Source organism: Chinchilla lanigera, unplaced genomic scaffold, assembly GCF_000276665.1.
Source record: "Chinchilla lanigera isolate Chin_1 unplaced genomic scaffold, ChiLan1.0 scaffold00005, whole genome shotgun sequence".
Lineage (NCBI taxonomy): Eukaryota > Metazoa > Chordata > Mammalia > Rodentia > Chinchillidae > Chinchilla > Chinchilla lanigera.
The window spans coordinates 11737587-11751208 of NW_004955406.1; the positions used below are offsets into that span (position 1 = coordinate 11737587).

The window sequence follows — 13622 nt, forward strand, 5'->3', positions numbered from 1 at the left end:
ATCTCAGGTATGCATCCAAAACATTTTAAACATTTGTGCAAACAAGAACTTGTACAAAAGTGTGTTCACTGCAGCAAAACTCACAACAGCCAAGTGGCAACAACTCTAATGTTCATCAACATATGAATAGGCAGAAAAGATGTGAAAGTCATACAAGTACTTATTACTCAGTCAACAAGAGGAACGAAGGCCGATGCATGCTGTGACATAAGTGAACCTTAAAAGCAGTACAGTCAGTGAAAGCTGTGCCCCAAAGCTGCATATGACATGATTTCTTGTATATGAAGTAACAACACAACAGGAAAATAGTGAGAGAATAGATGTGCAGTTGCCAAGGCCTGGAAAGAGCAAATAGTTTCTATGGAAGGTGATTTTAAAAATACAAATACAGTGCACATAACAAAAGTGGCAAAGTAGAAGTGATAGAGGGAAATTGAAGAGAAATTGGAGTGCTCCAGACTACTTATACAGTAGACAAGAAGTACCTCTGTTTTATGAATCAAGAAATAAGATATCTGATAGAAAAATACAGTCAATGTTTAAATTTTAGAAATTATTACAGTACAAGACACATTGCCATTAACCCCTCTTAAAATACACCTGGCTTTAAACACACTTACCCCGTCATTCTTGCCACTTTCTGAAGTAGTTATGGAAGTCTGCTTTCGTGTCTTTCAGTGGTGCCGTTTTGGCTGCCTTGATGTCCTGAATCCATTCAAAATGTTTGCCTGCCACAGTCATTTTTACTTTGGGGAAGAGCCAGAAGTTATATGGCACCAGGTCTGGTGAGCTGGGTGGATGAGAACATCCTATAAAGTTTTTACCGGCCTGCCCTTCCACTAGGTGGCACTCGGCAGCAGCAGTCACTGAATTTGTTTTAACCACAGTTCAAGAAGACACAAGAGAACATCCAGAACTGCTTCAGAAAGTGGCGAGAATGACGGAAGAAACCACACAGGGTCCAACCTGTTCACACTGCCTATTCCTCTCTTAGCCTATCTTAGACCATGTCCCAAAAGCAACTTAGATGTGGCCACTCCTAGTCTGCTGGAGACATGCACCTATCAAATCATTTCTACTGAACAGAAAGAAAGCACTAACAGCTTTATTTACAAAAGCACTTGCTTAGAATCATACAGCTAAAAATTCTTGAGATGGGATCATCGAGAGGACACTCGAGGAAGTAACTGCGAGTTCTTAGGACCATTTCCCTGCACGTGGTCCCCAGCCTCAGTAAGCTCAGTGAGAGGCACTGGTCTTGCATTGTGTCTAACAGAACTCCTCACCCTTATTTTCTCTCTTAAGAACACAGAAGTGGTTCCTAAGGTCTTTTTCTTACACTTGAGAAAAGTAACTTCAATTTCAAAAGTAACCCCTCCAGTCAGGGTTACACATCAGGACTTTATTCCTCGAAACAAAAAGCATCCCCCCAACATAATATATAGGTTACGGCATTTTCAAGCGTTCCTAAGTTGCCTATACAAACTCAAAGTCATGAGCATGACTTCAGGATCAGAACTTTTTATATCAAGTGCTTTAACCAAGCAGTTTAAGGCCTCCTGTATTTTTCCACACTCTTTTAGTTCTTTTCCACGAGTTATAAGAGTCTCATAGTCATTTGCAGCCTGCACTGTCTTACCCTGGGGAGAGTCAACCAGGGGTTCAGCACAGAAAGGGTCAGCTTCCCAAAGGGGGGTCTGTAGATGACAGCCTGATGGCTTAGACATCGTTAGCCTGCCACACTTATTTTCCAAAGGCAGCCTTTCTCCAGAAGGATCTTCTATCTGCTCTGCAGCTTCATCACTGCTTTCTTCAGCCTGTTCTTCCAGGTCATCCTCAGTGCCCTCTGCTTTACCACTGTTGCCAAGCCTTTCCTCTATATCCTCCACATCATCTAAAATCACATTAATCAGAGAACTTCTGGAAGCCAGAGATCGCCTAGAGTTCATAGATTTATTTGCACTGCCAGATATTTTAGGTGAAAAGAATTGTCCACGTAGACTGTTATCTTTGGGAGTAGAAGCATCAAACTGTCTCACAGATGACAAAGGAAGGAGAGACATGCTGAATGGACTTGTGCTTGAAGTACCTTTCAGGGAATCATCCTCATCTTCATCATCTGAAAGGATCCGTCTAGCTTTCCTTCTGGTTTTAAAATTAACTACCACTTCTTCTGGTTCATTGTCTTTCTTAGACAATGCCTTGCTGTGCACGGACTCTGCACTCAAATTGGCTGCAGAGACACACAAACTGTTTTCTTTCTCAACATGCTCCAAAGACTGAGTGGAGAGATTTTGCCTATTATCTGCAGAGTCTTCCAGGAAAAGATTGAAATCGCATGCATACTGTGTTGAAGATGCTAAAGGTTCTCCTGATTTGGCCTCGCTTGCTTGGGTGTCCTCCACTGCACCACGGGATGCTGATGATTCATCAGATATTTCAATAACAGATGCACCCATTTTTGTGTTTTGGCTTTTGTTTGTTATGGGATTGCTGGGCCAGGGATTGCAGTGATATAAAATCTCATCCTCCTGTAGTTCTAGAGTAGGTGCTAGATCACCTTTGACTGCTTGGATAGCTAAATAATTAAAACTTCCAAGAGGTTTCTCTTGCAGTGCCTCTTGCTCAGGCTCTTCTTGTAGTGCCTGTTTTTGCAGAGCTTCATTTTCAACTACAAAGCTTCTTGCAGTTCCCAGTAATGGGGCAGTCCAAATTTCTTCTATACCTCCAAACTCCTTGGGTAAAGTAGCTACAGAGTCAGTATTAAGTGTATTCTCACATGGATGAATAATATCTTGTAACACAGTCACATTCATCTTCGCATTGGAGAGGTCTTGATCATCAATGCTTACATTTGCCATTTGAAAACTGATATCTCCTTCCTGGGTAAGATGAGTAGTTATAAGAGGCAAAGGCCAAGGCTTCAGTTTCTTCAATTCAGGGCATTTCTTCTTTGTTTCAGAAGGAAACAAGGATGCTATTGGCCAGGCCCCCTCATTTCCAGTTCTTTGTTTTTCCACGGTATTTTGAGACTCAAATTCAACAAGGAATTGAGCTTTCTGAACTCTTTGTTGAATATACTGAGAGTCTTCTATCACATCAAGCTCTTCTTTAACAGACAAGTCATGTGTGTATATCAAGTCATGATCTGAGATTCCAGCTATTCCCAGAGTCTGTAGGTAGGTAATATGTTCATCTAAATTCTTATCAGAACTCCTCTGAGCAGCATGTAGAGACTGAAGCTGCAGCTGGGTTGCAGAGTTCTGGAGATCCTCAACCGTAAAAAGCTCTCTTAAATCTTGTTTACTGAAATAGCGGAATGGGTTCTTTTGATCACCAGTAGTTTGTCTGATTAATGAGTCCTTGAAAACCTGTCTTCTGTATATTTTTTCCTCTACAGTCCCACAAGTGATTAGCCTATAAATCACAACATTTTCTTTTTGTCCAATTCGGTAAATTCTATCCACAGCCTGAGCATCAGTTGCGGGGTTCCAGCTAGGGTCAAAAATGACCACTCTAGTTGCTGCTGTTAACGTTAACCCAGCACCACCTACTTGAGTGGTAAGCAGAAAAACAGAGTAATCTTTATTTTGCTGGAATAAGTTAATTCTTTTTTCTCGTTCCAAAAGATGAGTGACTGTGCCATCAATTCGCAGTATCTTAAAGTGTTTATTCTTTAAGAGGCGTTCGATGATGTTTAGAATTTGTCTTGACTGAGAAAAAACTAGAGTTTGATGCCCTTCCTCTCTTAGTCTCTTCAGCAGGTTGATTAAAAATATCATTTTTCCAGATTCTTCCAGCAGTGTATCATCAGTTACATGAGCAATGCTGTCCACATCTGAGGAATCTTCCTCATTTCCATCTTGAGCAGAGATTCTGACAGTCCCTAGATGCAGCAAACGACAAGCCCGGGCCGACAGCAGCCTGGGATGATCACACAGCTTCTTTAAGACTCCTAGCTCTGCCAATGGTGAACGTGTCTCCATTAACAACTCCTTGATGTGATCTAAAGACACAAACTTCCTGTATATTTCTTCTTGTAAAGGTACAAGACGTATCCAAACAATTAAATCATTTTTCCTGGAAAGAGAAGGCATCTTACAGATGGCATCAACACCTGGGTTCTTTTCAGTGGGTCTGACCTCTGGGGTGTTTGACCTTTTCTTCTGTATTTCTTCTTTAGTCCTCCTGAGAAAACAGGGTTTTATGATTTCCATCAAGTTTTCAGACATTTTAAGTCCCAAGGCTTTTTCCTCCGAAGTAGCATCCTTTTCTCTTCCTCTAATAATAGGAATTTCATACTCCATTTTAAAAGTTTTTAATGTTCCTAGCAGGGAACCTTGGCAAGCAAAGTCGAAAAGGGACCATAGTTCTTGTAGATTATTCTGGATTGGGGTCCCTGTGAGGAGGAGGCGATTGCTTGCAGGGACAGCACGAGCACATATTGCCGACTTAGTAGATGAGCTCTTTATCTTATGTGCTTCATCAAGAATCACATAGTCCCACACAAACTCTTGGCCATTAAAGCTGGAAAGCTGCTGCCAGTTGTTGATTAACATTTGGTACGTAGTGATAAGGACGCCAGTCCTTTGCCGAACCCGGTGGAGGCTTCTGCTACGTTCATCCTTGCTAGGGCCGTGAAAGGTTTTGACTCTCATTCCTGGAGTCCACTTGGCAAATTCTTTCACCCACATGCTGATGAGGTGAGTGGGCATTAGCAACAGCACATGAGTTACAAGAGAAGCATCAAACATACCAGAAAGGAAAGCAATGACTTGAACAGTTTTTCCCAGTCCCATGTCATCTGCCAAGATACCCCCTTTTCTCCCATCCCTATAAAGACCATAGAGGAAAGCCACGCCTTCCTTCTGGTGCTCAAACAGTTGGTTGTACAGTTCTCGATAAAGCAGCAGCCCGGAGTTGCACACATCTGCGAATTCATCCTCTTCATGTGCTTCCAACTGCTCCCAGGCTTCCTGTAGTTTCTGGATTCTGCTTGTCAGCTTTTTATTGGGAAAAATGTCCTTTGCCAAACTGAAAAGTTTAAGGGCTTCCTCCAGATCTCCACTCTTTGTTGCTTCCTTGGCCTCTTTCACATACCTCATGTAACGGGCAGCCTGCTCTGTGCCCAAGCTCTCCCATTCCACCAAACCTTGGTAATTCTGCATGACGCCAGGTTTCAAATTCTGGATATCCCGGCGGGAGTTTGAACTTTGTTCTCTCCCACCCAGCTCAGGTTCCTCCGCAAACCCGGAGTCAGGGCCAACCGTCCCCCTCAAGACTGGCCAATCCGCAGCCCCGTAGCGCCGCCTCCTAAGCCCCGCCCATGAAGGTCGTGCGCCTGTGCTTTCGTGCGCTGGCGCTGAGAGGCTAGAGCTGCACACCGGCGGCGTGGAGTGTACTTCCGGTCCTTAAAATCCTGCCGTGGGCTGGATAAAAGAAACCTGGCGGGCAAACTCGAAGAATAGACCGGGGAGGGGATTGGATTTCTCTCTAGGGTTTGGACAGTCAGAGGCATCTCTGACTGTCCGCTTGTAGATTCCTTTACGATATAGACCCCGGAAAGCGGGAAGTCATAGGTCAGTCGTGATTTCATCCGCTGAGACCATTTCCAGCACCCCAGTTCCGTTATGATCTCAGCCCAAGACTCAGGCGGGTCACTTCACTTAACACTTTTTCCTCAGGAATCAGTTGTCTCTGTCTCTTGTCTGTCTGTGTCCGTGTCTGTCTCTCTCTGTCTCTGTCTCTCCCTGTCTCTCCCTCCCTCCCTTCACGGAAATAGTCAACATACTAGTATTCCTAGAAGGAGGCAGAAAGAGGAGAATTGCATTCATGGAAACAGGACAAGCTTCAAAGGCACGGTATTTTCTGTTTCTGAATCCCATCTAATTCCGTGTATGGATTTAGGAAACAGTTAACTGATTTTTGTTTTGAGTCTTTCTTTTCCAAAATCAGGTTTACACTCTTCTCTTTACTCAGATTTTCTTTGTGTCCTTCAGTAATTTGGGCAAATTTTAATAGGATTTTTAAAAATTGGAAATCTGTTCTTTCAAAGGGCAAGTAAAAAATAACAATATTGAATTAGAAGTGTGTTGAAATTTGAAGGCCATTTAACATTGGAGGGCCTGTAAGTACCAAGGATCCTAATTATTTATTCTTGGTCGGAGGCAGGAGGTTGTGGTACACTGGAGCTATGCTTGTGCATGCTGGGAGCTGAATGGTGCTGACTCCCAGCTCCACCTATGGGAGAAGTCTGTCCTGCCCAGCACACCCCTCCCACACACACGGCGTTCTTCCACATAAAGATCCCTTGATCACCCTACTGGGCCTCACTGACCTTTGAGTTAATCTGCCAATTTCCAGCAGCCTCCTCGGAAATTAAAGAAAACTCCCAGAAAGCTGGTGTCCTTGGAGCCAGTTGTGCCTGCCTGGGACCAGCCAAGCCACCTATGGATCCAAACATGGTGGAGAACAGCAGTCTGTGTTCTGTTAGAGCCAGGCAGATGAGCTGTTGTTGTTCTGGCCCCCAGGAGACTCTCCAGAGAGAGAGGAAAAGAAAGTGGTCACAGTGGCTAGCTAGGTGGCTGGAGAAATGTATGGTCAGTTGGGGATACAGAGGTGGGTGGGAAGTAAGGTGGCTGGAGCTACAAATGTGCCTGGAGCCCTCAGTCAAGCAAGATCACTGAAGGTTTCATAATCAAGGACAGTGTTTGATTGCTGAGGCTGGAACGCTATGATTGACTATCCAATCTTCATTTCAAAAAGTGCACATTAATATTTTGAATGCCATCTAATTCTGTGTATGGATTTAGGAAGCAGTTAACTGATTTCTTTGTATGTTAAATCCAATAACTTCCATGAATTCTCCATGGAAGAGATTTCACTTGATTTGCAGTGGTCCTCCCAGCATCTAGAATAGTGCTGTCATACAGAAGATACTGGAAAAATATTTGCTGAATGAATGAGTGCATGAGCCCTTAACTTGCTGTGGTTCCCAAGGACCAGAGGATGATAGATGGGTCTTGAGAAATGAGAAAGGTAAGTGGAGAGACTGCAGTGAGATGAAAGAAAACTAGAACAATAAAAGAAAATGATGCCCTTTAATCCAGCCCTTCGCTAATTCCCCCCACCCATCCAAACACCACTACCACGTCCTTCCATCCTCACACCCTTATATAAAACTCACATGTGACTAAAATCACAAACAGTGAAGGCCATGCATAAAGTTTTCATTATAATCTCAATACTTACCCTCAGTCATAACTTCAGTTTCATCTCTCAGCAGAAAATATCCACATAATTTTGCCAAGTATCCTATATACATACAAAGTAAATTTAAACTTACCCCCAAATACAACATGAAATAGACTCTTTGATATTATTGGGTAACTCTGTTGCTTTCTTCAAAGCAAAGTATCTAAACTTCCCTTGAATCATCTTTTTGTGCTTTAAAGTAACTGTTATTTAACAAAACTATTTATTGAAATACATATACTTTATGTGTCAATGAATGACCACAAAGTGAGCACACCTTAGCTACTAGGTCATTAACTAGAAGATCGGTAACATCCAAGAAACCTTTCTCAAGCCCGTTGCAATCTCCCTGCTTCACCTTTCAGAATGCATTCCTTGAGTCTACCTTCGTTTGCTTAGTATTATATTGCAAGATTCATCTGTGTTTTGTGTGGCAGTAGTTCATCCATTTCCATTGCTACATACCAAAGTTTTCTTGAAGAACAGCCGCATACATTGGCCTATTTGTTGACATATTATGTCTGCTTTCACCCTAAACCAGCCAAGTTACTATGACAGAGACTACATCACATGCAGAACCTGAAATATATACTATTGGGTTTTTAACAGAGTTTGCTTACTCCTGCTATGTGATACTCTACCTTAGGAATGCAATATTTTTATGCATTCTGCTGATAATGGTCATCTACACTGTTTGTAGTTTGGGGCTATTATAAATAATGGTATTATTGACATTTTCATTTGTGAATATGGAATAACTAAGAGTGGACTTACTGGGTACTGAATATGCTTATGTTACATTAATGGTTACTGCCAGTTTAATTCTACCACCAGTCTTTGAACATTTGCCACTCCCACATTTTTTTAAAACACAGAGTACACTGATACCTAGTAGTATAAGTCTTTCAACTTTGTAGTTCTTTCTCAGATTATCATGGCTATTTGAAAATGTTAAATTTCCATAGAAAGTTTAGCATCAATCTGTTGAATTTCACACATGCATGGATAACTGCAAGTAAGAATTTGGGATTGCACTCCATCTGTGTAGATCAGTTTAGGAAGAAATGACATGTGTAATACTTAATCTTTCAATCCATGAACATGGTATATAGCTTTGATTAAATCTTTTTAGTTTTCTCATTTTCTGTGTATCCATTTTGAACATCTTTACTTACTAGTAAATATTCAGTGATTTTTTGGTACGACTTGGTATTTTTAAACATTTAATTTTCTAGTTGTTTATTGCCCTATAGAAATCCAATGGACTTCCAGAGGTGTTGTATCTAGGAATTTTGCTAAGCTCATTTGAGTAATTTTTCTTCATTCTTCTCAGTGTTCTAAATATGTAATTAATTTGATACAAACTTTCAAAGTTTTCTTTTCTTTGATCCTAACTGAGATATTTCATTTCTTGTTATTGCTTGATTTCAGTCTTGTCAAGTTCTTGGTCATTATCTACTCAAGTAATTCTGTCATCTATCTGATTCTGTCCTTCTTTTGTAATGCATGTATTGGGACTTTTGGCCATATTTTATATTAATGCATGCTTTTTTCATGTTTTCCATTCTTTTTTCTCCTTTGCCCAAGAGGCCAAATATTTTATTGCGGCACATTTAATTTGTAGTATGCATTCAGACAATAGAGTGCAGACTTCTCAGGAGAACAAGCACCTGCACTAAATTTTGAAATGCATATATACAGAATGTAATATTGCAAAATACAATTGATCTTGGCTTCAATATATATTGTTGCCATGTGAAAGGGCAATTATTTGATTCAATCACAGAGTTATGGCTTGTAAGAATTTAGGAAGGTTATAGGTAGATAACTCTTAAAGATTAACATGAAAAGACTCACCTCTTAAAAATTAATGTAAAAGGGACTTCACGTCATTCCCTAGGAAACAGGTAAGGCGAAAAGTTTGTCAGAAGCCTGATGACAATGTCCATCTGAACAGGGACAGGGTCTGTTGCTTCACTGAGTAGCTAGGTTTCTCAAGGGTAGAAAACAAGTCACATTTAATAATTTTCAAAGGATCATTCAATGATGACAGGAATCTTTGAGAATCTTCATGTTCCCATTTCTAACTAGCTAGATTGCCTCAGCTTTACTGCCACACAAGACTGAAAATGTTCTGGAAAATGAGAAAATGGCCTAATGAACTGTTATAGGACAGTCACAGGGAGGCCCAGACCCTAGCAAGTAGAGAGGGTGGACACCTCGGGAGAAAGGATCCATCCACACACTGGGAGAGGAGAGGAGGCTGCAATTGCATGGAGGAGAACACTGGACATAGATGAAGCTAAGGTCTCTGGGAACAAATCTTCAAGTGCTGGCTTCCCGCCATTCATCATGAACATGGAGACAGCGGGGAGAGACCGCAGATGGGAAAGAGAATCAGCTGCCAAGGGAAGGACCACTGGCCATGTAGACAGGCCTGGCACTGCGTGGTCAGGGCTGGGAAAGAAAGTGAAGAGGCGGAGTAGAGAAAAGGGGGAAAGGTCAGAGTTGGTAGGGACCCAGCCCAGTCTGACTCCCCTCCATTTTTACTAATTTACTTCTAAGTGTCTTCCTGAGGGCCTCAGGGTTCGTCTGTGACACATGGGGTCATTGGGAGAGAAGTCCCAAGTGTGAGCAGCCCATATTCTCTAAATCAGGCCAAGTTTAAACCCAAGTTTAAGCCAGATCTTCAGGGACTCCTACTTTTCCAGATGTGGCCCAGAGAGGAGAAGCCTCACTACAGACACACTACAAAGATCCCTGGCCACTGATGCCCTGGCTGCTTGTACTATCCTCATGGAGCAGTCCAAGAAGTGGCTGCCAGTCTCAGCATAGGGTCTGGGCCCAGCCTTCTGCCCCCAGCCCCAGGTCTGTCCTAAGAGTCCAGCCAGAGCCATGGTCTAGGCAGGTCCCTAAGAGAATAGTCACAGCCAAAAACAGAATCTCACCCAGTTGGCCCCTATAGAGCCACTCTATGTAGACCAGCAAATGTGCTGGGGAAAAAGAAGTACAGAGGAAGAAAAGCCCAGGCAAACCATGCAGCAAGAGAGTCAAGTCCTTACTTTCCAAGCCAAAGCAATGGCTTCACCAGGAGTCTCTCTCCCTCATGACCCACCTGTTCTCTTCTTGTCCCTGCTCCATGTCCCTTCAGGCTGCCTGGGTGGACACTGTCAAGAGTTGATGAAGGAGAAATAGGTCAGATACATCACCTTTGCCACAAGTCCAAGTGGTCACTGTACCCTGGCTCTTTCATACCACCCAAGGTCACTGCCTTTCTCAGGATGCTCGTCTTTATACTGCTCTTCCCATTATTTTCCTCTTCTGTGTGGGCCTGGAGTGTGTAACTGCTTGTTACAGCACCTGCACAGTTTCTGGGGTTCCTTACAACTCCACTCCCATCTTTGTAAAATGCCCTGAATGAAGCCCTCCTGAGAATGTCCTCAGTCAAATTTACCTTCTGTTTCTTGCTCACACATGTAGACACACACACACACACACACACACACACACACATACACTCATACTCACTAATGTGTAGACCACCTGGAATGACCTTGTTTACAACTATCACCCCTACCCCTCCATATGCAATCCTAGCTCTAGGTTTGGATTCATGGTCAGGACTTTGTGTACCCCACAGTCTTCAACTCCCTTAGGTCCCAGCCAAGCACAAGGCCACTCTTCTGGCCTTCAAGTCTCCTCCAGCCTTCTGGTGGACCTTCCATGGTTCTAGGTCCAAGTGGCTTTGGCCAGAGCCTCGTTCTCCTGTGTGCTCTTCCTTTGTGACTTCATGCACTGAAGTCACTCAGGAGGCAGTACAGAAGGTTCCATCCTAGAGTTTTGGTGTCTTAGTAGCAGGAACAGCAGGCCCAGCCAGCCCAGAAGGCTGTGTATCAACAGTGTAATTGAGATCACTGTCGACCCAGGTCTTGCAATGACAGACGGCACAGCCTCAGGGACACACACTGCTTCTGGAACCATGGATGATACTATTGTCCTCAAGCGTCGTGGATACATAATGGGCATAAATTTAGGAGAGGGTTCCTATGCAAAAGTCAAATCTGCTTACTCCGAGCGTTTAAAGATTAACGTGGCAGTTAAGATCATTGATAGGAAGAAAGCCCCAACAGACTTCCTGGAGAAATTCCTTCCTCGGGAAATTGAGGTTATGGCCATACTAAACCATCGATCTATCATCAAGACCTACGAGATCTTTGAGACATCACAGGGCAAGGTCTACATCGTCATGGAGCTTGGGGTTCAGGGTGACCTCCTCGAGTTCATCAAAACCCAGGGGGCTCTGCAAGAGGATGATGCTCGCAAGAAGTTCCACCAGCTCTCCTCAGCCATCAAGTACTGCCATGACCTGGACATCGTCCACAGAGACCTCAAGTGCGAAAACCTTCTTCTTGACAAGGACTATAACATCAAAGTGTCAGACTTTGGCTTCTCTAAACGCTGCGTGCGGGATGACAGTGGTCAGCTGACACTTAGTAAGACCTTCTGTGGGTCAGCAGCATATGCAGCCCCTGAGGTTCTACAGGGCATTCCCTACCAGCCCAAGGTATATGACATCTGGAGCTTGGGTGTGATCCTCTACATCATGGTCTGCGGCTCCATGCCCTACGATGACTCCAACATCAAGAAAATGCTGCGCCTCCAGAAGGAACATCGTGTCAACTTCCCACGCTCCAAGCACCTGACCAGCGATTGCAAGGACCTCATCTATCACATGCTGCATCCTGATGTCCATCGACGGCTGCGCATAGATGACATCCTCGGCCACACCTGGGTTCAGCCCAAGGTACAGAGTCCAGCCTCTGCAGCCCCAGCAGTGGGGGAGAGCTCCCGGAGCACTGAGCCCTCTCGGACTCCTGAATCTACCCCTGCCAAGAAGGCTCCCACCAAGCCTGAGCCTCGGGAAGAGGCACAGCCTGAGGCGGGACCTGAGGCACAGTCTGAGACAAAACCGGAGGGTAAGATGCCAGTGGCTAGGCAGGCGGAGACTGTGGCCTTCCCAAGCCTGCACCAAGTCCAGGAATCAGAGGCGGGTCCAGCCCAGCAGTCTACAGAGCAGCCCACCCAGTGAACCCATTTCAGTCCAAGCAGAGCTGGTGGACTGAACCCTGAGCCTGAAAGAAGGCGAAGAATGAGCTCCTACTTTGTCAGTTCTTCTCCCTTCCTTTGAATTTGATAACTCACATGGCTACAGACATAATAAACCATTGTAATAATGCAGACTCCAAGGGAATGTTTTAGCCCAGATGACTGAAGTCCTGGGCTGTCTCCTGTTTCCCATGTGGACTGGGAATTCTCACTCCTGGGATAATGTATCTCAGTGTGCCCAGGCCAGACTGGGACCTCAGGCCCTGGCAGGGGCAGCTATACCAGCTCAAATTTGGGAAGGGGAATTAGGAGACCTGGAGGGACAAGGCCAGAGCAGATGCCTGAGTGAAGAAACAGAGAGCAGGGTGAGGCTGATGTGGCTTCCGGAGGGAAGGTACCCCCTAAAGTGCGGGTGGGAAAGGACCAGGAGAGACATGCTGAGAAGGAAGGCTGCTGCCTGCAGAGGATGGCTGGGAGGCCAGGGAGCATTGGGTTTGGCTACATTTGGAGCTGAGAGTCTAGGTATCCAGGCCAGGCCATCTATGGGAGCAAAGCTCAGTGGGAGTTCCAGGGAAATTGCAGAGGGCAGGCTGGTCAGCCTCTCTGTCCTTCCTGAGTTTCCCCATCCTCAGGGTCACATTTTTTTTTTGTTCTGTCCACCATGGGTTCCCCCATGTGAAGTAGCTCCTCGTTCACAGCAGTGGTCTGATTCACCCCACCCTGTGTTCATTCTCCAGCCCAGAAACAAGGGCTCCATAGGATTGCCTAGTGTATTCCACAGTCCTGTGTGGCTCTGACCAGATCCCACTCCCCTCCAACCCCAACCTGTTCCTAAGGGTGACATCCCTGGCCTGCTGGAGATGAGAGGCTGGCACTTGCCAGTAGGCTAAGTATCTTCCCAGAGCATGCCCTGACCCTGAAGGCAAGCAAGGCAGCCACCCATGACCTGTGGCAGATGTAACTTTGTCACCACTGGCTGCCACATGCCGGCTGCCCTGCCTACAACATATCCTGGTCAGTCCTCTCCTAGCCATGGTGGCCACTTTCTCTTCCCTTCTCTCTGGATGACCTTGTGGAGGCCAGAGCTGCAACAGCTCATCTGTCTGGCTCTAGCAGAACACAGAGCACTGCTCTCCTCCACCAGGCCTGGATCCACGCTGGTGGTTTGGCCGGTCCCAGGCAGGCACCACTGGCTCCAGGGACACTAGTTTAGTGGGGAGTTTTCTTCACATCCCAAAGAAGTTGCTGGACATTGGTTGCTA

General features: G+C 44.7%; 1 protein-coding gene and 1 pseudogene across 1 annotated transcript; one reads left to right on the plus strand and one right to left on the minus strand.

Moving 5' to 3' along the window:
- Positions 1–1090: 1090 nt before the first annotated feature.
- Positions 1091–11005, minus strand: LOC102020879 (annotated as a pseudogene).
- Positions 11006–11082: 77 nt separating this feature from the next.
- Positions 11083–12492, plus strand: LOC102021207 (testis-specific serine/threonine-protein kinase 1-like). Its single transcript, XM_005374829.1, has one exon. It carries the CDS (start codon positions 11189–11191, stop codon positions 12341–12343), a length of 1155 nt encoding a protein of 384 aa, XP_005374886.1. The 5' UTR covers positions 11083–11188; the 3' UTR covers positions 12344–12492.
- Positions 12493–13622: the final 1130 nt, after the last annotated feature.